Here is a 9,643-nt window from a genome sequence, read left to right on the forward strand (position 1 = left end):
CCGCGTTTAGTTAGGGCACTCAGGTGGGGTTTCTGCAGCCTCCACCACCCGCTATTTCCCCGCCAGGCCTGGGTCTGTCTTACCATTCATCCTCTTTTTTTTTTTTTTTAATAATTTACTTTTAAAATTTAAAAAAAAATTTTTATTTCTTAATTTTTTTTTAGTTCATTCATCCTCTTAGCAATTGCCTCCTTCACTTCTTTACACTTCTGGTCTTGCTCCTATAAGCATCGGAGTTGAAAAACTCTAAACTAAACTGATTTCTAAAAGCATTTTGTAGTCACTCACTTAAATGTGTGAAGTCCCTAATCTATGTCATTCATCACTCATTCATTTATTTAAAAAAAAAAATTAAGGGAGAGTTCCCTGGTTGCCTAGTGGTTAGGATTCCAGGCTTTCACTGCAGTGGCCTGGGTTCAATCCCTGGTCGGGGAACTGAGATCCCACAGGCTGCACAAAGTGATAAAAAAAAAAAAAAAAAAAAATGTAGTGAACACCTACCACCTGCCAGGCACTGAGAATACCACAGTGAGACTAACCAGTAGGGTTCCTGCTCTCAGAGGGTTACAATCTGGTATTAGAAACAGGCAATGCACAAGTGAATTAACAGTCAAAGAAGATAACATCAGCTCACATGAAGGGCTGTGATGCCAATAAAGCAGAGTGTGTGGGGAGGGCTGGGGCCACAGTGGATAGGCTGGTCAGGGATGGCCTGTCTGCCAAGGCGACTTTTGAGCTGAGTGATGATGACAAGGCAGAGGGAACAGCAAGTGCAAAAGCCCTGAGGCTGGAATGAACTTGGCTTGTCTGAGTAACACCGGAGAGTCCTATACTTGCCAACAGCTTCAGGAGCTCCCCTAACTCTCTGCCGTGGCCACTCGGGCCCCTGCTGCCTCTGCCTCCCTACTGGTGCCCTAGTTCTCCCACCCTCTCCTTCTGTGCCCATGTCCACCTGCAGGGGTGGGCAGAGATGCGGAGGCTACAGCCTGGGCTCAGAAGGGCGGGTGGGGATGTTGGCTGCAGGAATGACCAGGGAGACAGCTGGAGCGTGGGAAAGGGTGAGATAGGTGTACTTACGGTGGAGAGGAAGGGGAGGGGTCAGGGCAATGATCTTGGACCCTGAGCTGCACTTCCTCAAAGCCTCAGGGGGCCGGGGCTGTGTAGGACTGTCACTCTGGACGGGTACTGACCCTACAAGTCCCCTCACTTCAGGACATCTTTAACTCTTCCTGTTTTAGTCACCTAAGTTTTCTGTCTCACCCGTAGGCATTTGTCTCTGAGACCCCCAAGCTGGAAGGGGGAGGAGTGATCTCTAAGGCCAGATGGCTTTTTTTTTTAATCAATTTATTTATCTATTTATTTATTTTTGGCTGCTTTGGGTCTTCGTGCTGTGTGCGGGCTTTCTCTAGCTGTGGCGAGCGGGGGCTACTCTTCATTGTGGTGTGTGGGCCTCTCATTGTGGTGGCTTCCCTTGTTGTGGAGCATGGGCTATATGCGCGCAGGCTTCGGTAGTTGTGGCACGTGGGATCAGTGGTTGTGGCGCACAGGCTTAGCTGCTCCGCGGCATGTGGGATCTTCCCAGACCAGGGCTCGAACCCGTGTCCCCTGCATTGGCAGGCGGATTCTTAACTACTGCGCCACCAGGGAAGCCCCAGATGCCTTTTTTCTCCTCTGTGCCCCACTGGGCTATACCGAGGAGCCAGCTTGGAGGGCAGGGTGCAGGGAGAAGGAAGCTGTGAGCCCTCAGGGCGGCCGCCTCCTTGCAGGTGGCTGCAGGTAGGAGGTGAGCTGGCTGCTGGATGCTGCTGAGGCTGCACCCTGGGGCTCCAGACAAGGCCCCTGGGCCGGCACTCCAGATCACCTTTTCCTTTGCACTGATTATTAAAAGAAAAATAAGTGAAAAATCACTGAATGGCATCAATAAAGTTATAGATTGAGAATTTGCTTAGACTGTTTGGGGGTCAAGGACACCCTGTTTTTGTTCCCCATAACCCAGATTATCAGTGTTGATTCATGTCCAGACGTTTGCTTGTCACGCTGACACATTAAGTCAGCATGATCTTTGTGTTTTTTTTGTTTTTTTTTGTTTTTTTTTGCGGTATGTGGGCCTCTCACTGTTGTGGCTTCTCCCATTGTGGAGCACAGGCTCCGGACACGCAGGCTCAGCGGCCATGGCTCACCGGGCCAGCTGCTCTGCGGCACGTGGGATCCTCCCGGACCGGGGCACGAACCCATGTCCCCCGCATCGGCAGGCGGACTCTCAACCACTGCGCCACCAGGGAAGCCCCTCTTTGTGTTTTTATAAAACAAGGGAATGAAACCACAAATTCTGGGACAGTGGTTACACAACAGGAGGGCTTGGGAAGTAAGGAGGGCTTTGTCCACACCAAGTGGGCAGATAAGATGGGGAAGGACCCCATCAATCAGTAAGAGTCATGGCTCTTGGGTTCAGTGGTGGGCTCACAGATATTCATTATGTTAGTAAAAATAGCTAAAGAAATAAGTGCCCAACTAGCTAAACAAAATAAAGTGGGACATGCAATTCCCACTGATAACTATATGCCTTGACTCAAATGTTATTGTTAATTCAGTTCAACATACCTGAGGTCCAATTAAAAAAATAAACAGACCACCTCTTTTTTCTTTTTTTAAATTGTATTTTATGTTACAGTATAGTTGGTTTACAATGTTGTGTTAGTTTCAGGTGTATAGAAAAGTGATTCATATATATATATTATATATATATATAATATATATATATATCTCCATTCTTTTTCAAATTAGTTTCCTACATAGGTTATTACAAAATATTGATTAGAATTCCCTGTGCTATACAGTATGTCCTTAATGATTATCTATTTTATGTATAGTAGTATGTATTTGCCAATCCCAAACTCCTAATTTATCCTCCCCCGCCCACCTTTCCCCTTTGGTGACCATAAGTTTGTTTTCAACGTCTGTGAGTCTGTTTCTGTTTCCTAGATAAGTTCATTTACATCATTTTTAAAATTAGATTCCACATATGAGTGATATCATATGATATTTGTCTTTCTCTGTCTGACTAACTTCACTTAGTACGATAATCTCTAGGTCCATCCATGTTGCTGCAAATGGCATTATTTCATTCTTTTTTTATGGCTGAGTATCATTTTTCTTTTGAAAATACCTTTTGGTTGTGGTTTTTGGATTGTTTTTTGTTTTTTCGGTATGTGGGCCTCTCACTGTTGTGGCCTCTCCCGTCACGGAGCACAGGCTCCAGATGCGCAGGCTCAATGGCCATGGCTCACGGGCCCAGCTGCTCCGCGGCACGTGGGATCTTCCCGGACCGGGGCACGAACCTGTGTCCCCTGCATCGGCAGGCGGACTCTCAACCACTGTGCCACCAGGGAAGCCCCTTGGTTGTGTTTTTGTAAGATGCTGTATATTTTTTACTCATTGTAAAAAATCAGACAAGGCAAAAAGATGCAGAGAATAAAAATTGCTCAGCATTTACTACCTAAAGATAAAACCAATTGCCCAAAATATCTGTAAGTGTCTTTCTAGATCTCTTTCTGAGCATATCTCCAGGTGGAGACATGTGAATATAATTTGATCAGTGAGATCATACTTCCCACCCACCTTTTTTTGGTGCTAGAATTCATGCAGTTCAACTTTTGTGTTTCACAGACAGGGAGATGAGATGCAGAGAGAAGTGATCTGCCAATGGCCACATTTTGAAATATAGGACCCCAAACAGCATCTCTCACAGAATGGTGCATGGACAGACCTTTTTACTTTTAATACTTATAAAAGAAATTTAATGAGAAAAACTGTCCATCAATATTGTGATTCAACAGCCGTTATCACTTAAGATGAGACTAATGTAATTTATGCCATTAGTTAATGTAAAATAAAATGGAAAATAACTCATAGTGCAGGAAGATTACAAACATGAAAGAGTGGCCTGGTAGTCTGAGATCTGAAAAACCCTGATGTCGAATTTTCGCCAGCAAATCTAGCCTTTTCTAATTGATGGTGGTTCTTCAGACTTTTACTATTTATTAGAAGTTCATAAACCAGGCCAATGGGCAGGCCAGTAAAATGGGTACATATTCCTACTGGACTAGAGAACTGAATTCCTCCTCCCTTCCTTTCCTTTCTTCTGTACAGAAATTTTTCCTCCAGGAGAGCCCTGTCATATATGTCAAGGCATCGAAAGACCCCAGCAAAACAGTGGTTTGGGGGTAGGCCACCTTGTCATGGAGAAAGATCTGCCCCGGGATTGTCAATGGAGCCTTGGAGCTGGAGAAGAATGGACACACTCCTGAGCGGATGACCAGGGCTCAGCCACCTCTGGGTGCCCTCAGGCCAGAGGACAAAGGGGACACCCAGGCCCCAGAGTTGCACAAGATAAACCTGGTGGTGTCAAAGGTAGCCTAATCTGGGCCATGCAGGCGGGCTGGCTGTCAGATTTTGGGGGCCTGAGGCTGGGAGATTTACCTGGCACCCTACCATTTCCTTGGCTAAAGACTGCCCTCTCCAAGATCTCTCTGTAAAATAGAAAATTTCCATGGAGAGAAAGAGAGAGAGAGAGAGAGAGAGAGAGAGAGAGAGAAAATTTCCATGGAGGGCAAATAGGAAGTCTTTCAAACTTAAGTGTAAATCAGTTGATCATCTAAACTTGTTTTGTAATAGCATGACAAATGATGATGTTCCCTTTTAAACTTTTACATTTTGGCATGATATTTCAGAATACTGTGGGACCATGAGACAAAATTAAGTTGGACCACATTCTTTATATCTTACTTTTAAAGAAATAATGTTAATTTACATTTTCCTAGTTGAAGATAGTAATTAGGTTTCTAAGTTGTATACTGTGTTTATTGGTGGCAGTGACACCAAAGATAGAGGCAATGGATAGAAGTTTTTAAACTGGAAAGAATACATGAATTACACTACGTTTTCAAAGTCTCTTGTAATTATTTAGGCTATAACAAAATTTGATTCATCTGTCTTATTCCACTGCTAGTCTTTTAAATATATCTTTAACACAGCATATCCTTTAATTCTTCATTAAAATGGATGTAAGTGGATGTTTCAAAGTCATCTAAAAAAACAAAAACAAAAACAAACAAAGAAACAAAAAACAGAACAGCAAGCTGTGTGTGCACTGGTCTTTGGAGGGACCAAGGATAAGGGTAACGAAACTAAACTAACATTTATTAAGTTCCTAGTGTGTGCCAAGCACTGTGCTACGTGTTTCAATTTGGTTATTCTGTGAACTGACATTATTTGGCTTTTTCTCTGACTAATATTTGCAAGGGCTGGCTTCCCTGATCTGTCCAAATCTCTTATCTTCTCTATTATCTATTAATATCTGGTAAAATATTATAGATATTAATGTCTAATAATAATATAGATATAGAATGTAGACATTGCTCTATATCTAAGATAGATATATCTAAAACAGGTATAAATATCTAATAGTAATCAATATAGACATCTAAGAGTAGTAAATATTAATAGTAATATCAATTAATATTAATATCTAATGTCAATTAGATATCTATACTTTCCCCCTTGGTGATCACCTGCAGTCCCACGGCTCTAAGTTCCATCTCTATGGTATTATCTCTAGCCTTGAAGTCTCCTCTGAGCTCCAGACTCAACTGTCTATTTACCATCTCCTCTTCAATGCCTACCAAACATTTCAAACAAAACAAGACCGAAAAAGAACTCTTGGTTTTCACCCTCTCCGACCTATTCCCCATGTCTTCCCCATCTCAGGAGGTGGCATCACCATCTTTCCAGTGGTCGAGGTCCTGGAAGTCAAACTTGATTCCTGTCTTTCCCTCCCACGAATCCAGTCTGTCAGCAAGGCCTGGCAGCTTTGCTTTAGCATCTCTCCCGGACCAGCCTCCTCTCACCACAGCCCCCTCCACTGCCCTAGCCCCAGCCACCAGCATGCCATGCCCAGCTCCTCTAAGAGCTCCCTTCCCAGCCTCTCTGCTTCCACTTTTGCCCTCTTACAGTCCATTACACACAGTGGACAGAGGGAGCTTTCTAAAACAGACCAATTCAAGTAACTCTCCTGTGGTGGCCCGAGAGCGGGTTGGAAAAGAATTTCCAGGCACAAGGCAGGATGTAAGGAAGATAGAGTTTATTAAAGAGAAGGGTCGCTGCAAGAACAGCGGGCTGACTACCCGGTAGCCAGGGAAAGTCGACAATGAGCATGGGTTGCTTGTCGCTTTCTATAGCCAGGGAACCTGCAAGTCATCAGCTGACTGGGCAGAGTATGTATACTTTCAGTGTGCTGAGCGGGAGAAAAACGGGGCAAATGTCTTTCCTTATATGGGATGGGAAAGGGACAGGGCACGCTGCTTGGGAGGGCTCTGGGACATTGCAATGGTCACATTGTGACACAGTGATAGGAGTCCCGTTACTCTTTGTTCTGGCAATATTGGCCCTTTGAGTTTATCTGTTCTTTGTCCTTGGAGCACACCACATCTCCTGCTTAAACCAATTCAAGTCACTCTCCTGCTTGAGCCCTTCAGTGACTTTCCACTGCACTTTGGATAGAGTCCAGGTTTCCCTGAGCACCTGCCCACATCTCCAAGCTAGTCTCCCATTTGTTCCCTCCAACCGGCCCTCTCACCATTCTTTGGCAGCCTACCTTGTTCCTGTCTCAGGACCTTTGTTCCTGCTGTTCCCATGGTGTGAAACCTCCAGATCTTCCTATATCTCTCTCCTTCTTGTCATTCAGGTCTCAGCTGCAATGACACGTGCTTTTAAGAAGCCTTCCCTGGCCAGCTCATCTAACATTGCTTTAACCTCCAACTGTCTGTCATGGTAGCCAATTTCATTTTACTTATATCACTTACCACCATCTGAAATTATTTATTTGTTTTCTTATTTATTTCATGGGTTGTCTCTCCCCACTAGTTGTAAGTTTAATGAGAGTTCTTTTCTTCATTACTTGGTACATGAAGAAATGCACATGACTATTTGATGGATGAATGAATGAATAAATGAATGAATGTATGCTCAATTTGGTGAGGTTGGCTTCGTTATCCCTATTTTACAGATGAAGAAACCGAGGCACAAAAAGTCTAAGTGACTTGCCCAGGAACATAGACTAGAACAGATGCAGATCTGGAATTTGGGTTTCTTGCCTGACAGGACCATCTATCCATGATTCCTCTCCGCCACTGCCATGCAATTTCCTTCCTCTGAGGTTGCTCCATCCCACCTGCACAGACCAGCCTCTGAGCTCCTCTTGAGCTTTGTTTGTCTGAGGAGCCTTGGGGGTGCATGTGGGTATTTGTTTTCTGTTTGTCATTTTGTGTTCAGACAATGGACCCACCCTGGGTGAGTCACCTGTCCCAATGCCGGCCTGTCCTCCTTGGCTTTGCAGGGGACCACGCTAGAGGTCTGTGGCAACACAGGGAGTGGCAAGAGCAGCCTGTTGTCAGCCATCCTGGGGGAGGTAAGTGTCTTGTGGCCCGTGCACGTCCACCCCCAGGAGGGCCAGGGCCTCCCAGGCTCCAGTTCCCCCAGTAAGTCGCACCACCACTTTCTTCCACGGAGGGGTCTAAGCCAATAGAGTTTTTATAAATTGAAAACAGTTGAGCATGCACTGAGGGGGAGGTGAGTTATGAACGGTGCTTCCCTTTTACCCTCCAACTGGGGGTACTGCCTCTTAGGACACCTAGAGATCCACCCTCATCTGTTCTCCATGCTTTCCCCACCCTGTGTTGTAATCAACCAGCTACCAAGGTGATGATACAGGGCATCTCAACATTTAATATGATAACAAAAATCATCTCACGAAGCCAGACTCGGAGAGGGACACGTGTCCCTTGGGAGACAGCATGGGGAGTGAACTGTGGAAGGAGGGAGAGAGAAGGAAGGGGAAGGAGGGAGCGAGGGGATGAGGAGAGGAGGCCTGCGGATGGTATAGGACCGTCTCAGTCCCCCTCCAGCAGCAGAATTCACACGCCTGCCGGGTGCCCTGCCATTGAGATCTGAACCGTCTAACTGCATTGCCTCTGGACATTCTGGAGGGCTGCTTCGTCTGCAGCTGTGCAGGCATGTGGCTCAGCACACCCCAGTTTCCAAAAAAACCAACCCCAAAACACTTGAGGTCACGTTGCACACCTCCTAGTGAACAGCACCGTAAAACGGCCACGACCCCTGGTATATGTGTATGGCTCCCTCCCCACCGGGGTCTCACCAGCACTTCCATATTCAGCCTCAGTCTCACCCCGTCCTGGGGCTTCTCTCCCTCTCCCTCCCTACTTTGCCCATCGTGGTTGGGAAAACTAGCTGGTGTCCTTCCTTTCCTGTGCTTCTCCCTCACTTCCTCCTTCTGGATGTCCATAGACAAACTCATCACCTCCTAGGAAAGTGGCCATGTTGTCAATAGCAGTTCTCTCCTAATACATCAGTCTGATGGTTCATTTGTTTGGCTCCACATGTGATGGCCTTTCCCCAACTTCTTTGCAGCTGGGGAGAAGAAAGACTCCACTTTTTTTTTCTTTTGCGGTACGCGGGCCTCTCACTGTTGTGGCCTCTCCCGTTGCGGAGCACAGGCTCCGGACGCGCAGGCTCAGCGGCCATGGCTCATGGGCCCCAGCCGCTCCGCGGCGTGTGGGATCTTCCTGGACCGGGGCACGAACCCGTGTCCCCTGCATCGGCAGGCGGACTCTCAACCACTGCGCCACCAGGGAAGCCCCACTTTTTTTTTAACAGTAAAAATAGTTTGAATAGTACTTGCATGCCAGGTCCTGTGCTCAGAGCTTCCCATTGTTTTCCTTTGACCTGAAAGCAACCCCATGAGGAAGTCATGGACATTAAGGTCAGTTTATATATGTGTAAATGAGGTTGAGAGAGGTGACTTGCCCAAGGTCGCCAGCAGGTGACAAGGGGAGCCGGGGCTGACACCCAGTCTAGCTGATGTCAGAGTTCTGCTTCTCATCATAGCTATGTTTCCTGGCAGCTTCCATTCAGGGCCACCTTTCCACATGGCCAGGGGCATTATCAGTTTCCTCTTCAAATGAACCAATCGCTTTCCTTCCAATAAAGGAAAACAAAAAGATGTAATTTTAAAGTTTTGTTCTTATTAAATTAAAGCCTGTCTTCAAATCAGAAGTAGGGAGCACAGGATAATAAAGAGAAAGAAGTACACGATGATGAGGTCTTCTGCTGGGGTCCTGGGCATGAGGGTTATGGCCTTGATTTATTTTAATGTGTGCTTTTAAATTTATTATACAGAAAAGCAGGAAGAACACTGCAGTAAAGACCCGTACACCCACCACCGAGATTCAAGGGTTGATACAGCGTTTGCATATTTGCCACATCTATGTAGAAACATACTTTGTAGAAGTGTTTTAAATTAGAGATTATGACACTTTTCCCACTAAATACTTTGTCATGATGTCCAAAAAATAAGGGCATTTTCCCATCTAACCATGATGACATTATCACACCTAACAAACTAGTAATAATTCTGTGATATCCAAGGATAGACAGAGATGGCCTGGAACTTTCCATCTCATGGTGAACATCAGGGAGGCACTCCTTGCTAGGGATTGGGGCTGGGGAAATAAGAGAAAAAAAGTATGGGATGACTTCAATGCAAACCTTGGATTCAGCCACAGCAGGA

The 9,643-nt window shown here is 45.7% G+C and overlaps 1 protein-coding gene across 1 annotated transcript in view; it reads left to right on the forward strand.

Moving 5' to 3' along the window:
• The window catches only part of ABCC11 (ATP binding cassette subfamily C member 11), a 65,328-nt gene that overhangs the window by 20,830 nt on the left and 34,855 nt on the right, over nucleotides 1-9,643 (forward strand). The window contains 2 exon segments of the mRNA XM_007450636.1: nucleotides 4,150-4,410; nucleotides 7,394-7,465. Coding sequence (XP_007450698.1) covers nucleotides 4,150-4,410; nucleotides 7,394-7,465 — 333 coding nt within the window.

The sequence above is a fragment of the Lipotes vexillifer genome, unplaced genomic scaffold (genome assembly GCF_000442215.2).
Source record: "Lipotes vexillifer unplaced genomic scaffold, Lipotes_vexillifer_v1.1 scaffold943, whole genome shotgun sequence".
Lineage (NCBI taxonomy): Eukaryota > Metazoa > Chordata > Mammalia > Artiodactyla > Lipotidae > Lipotes > Lipotes vexillifer.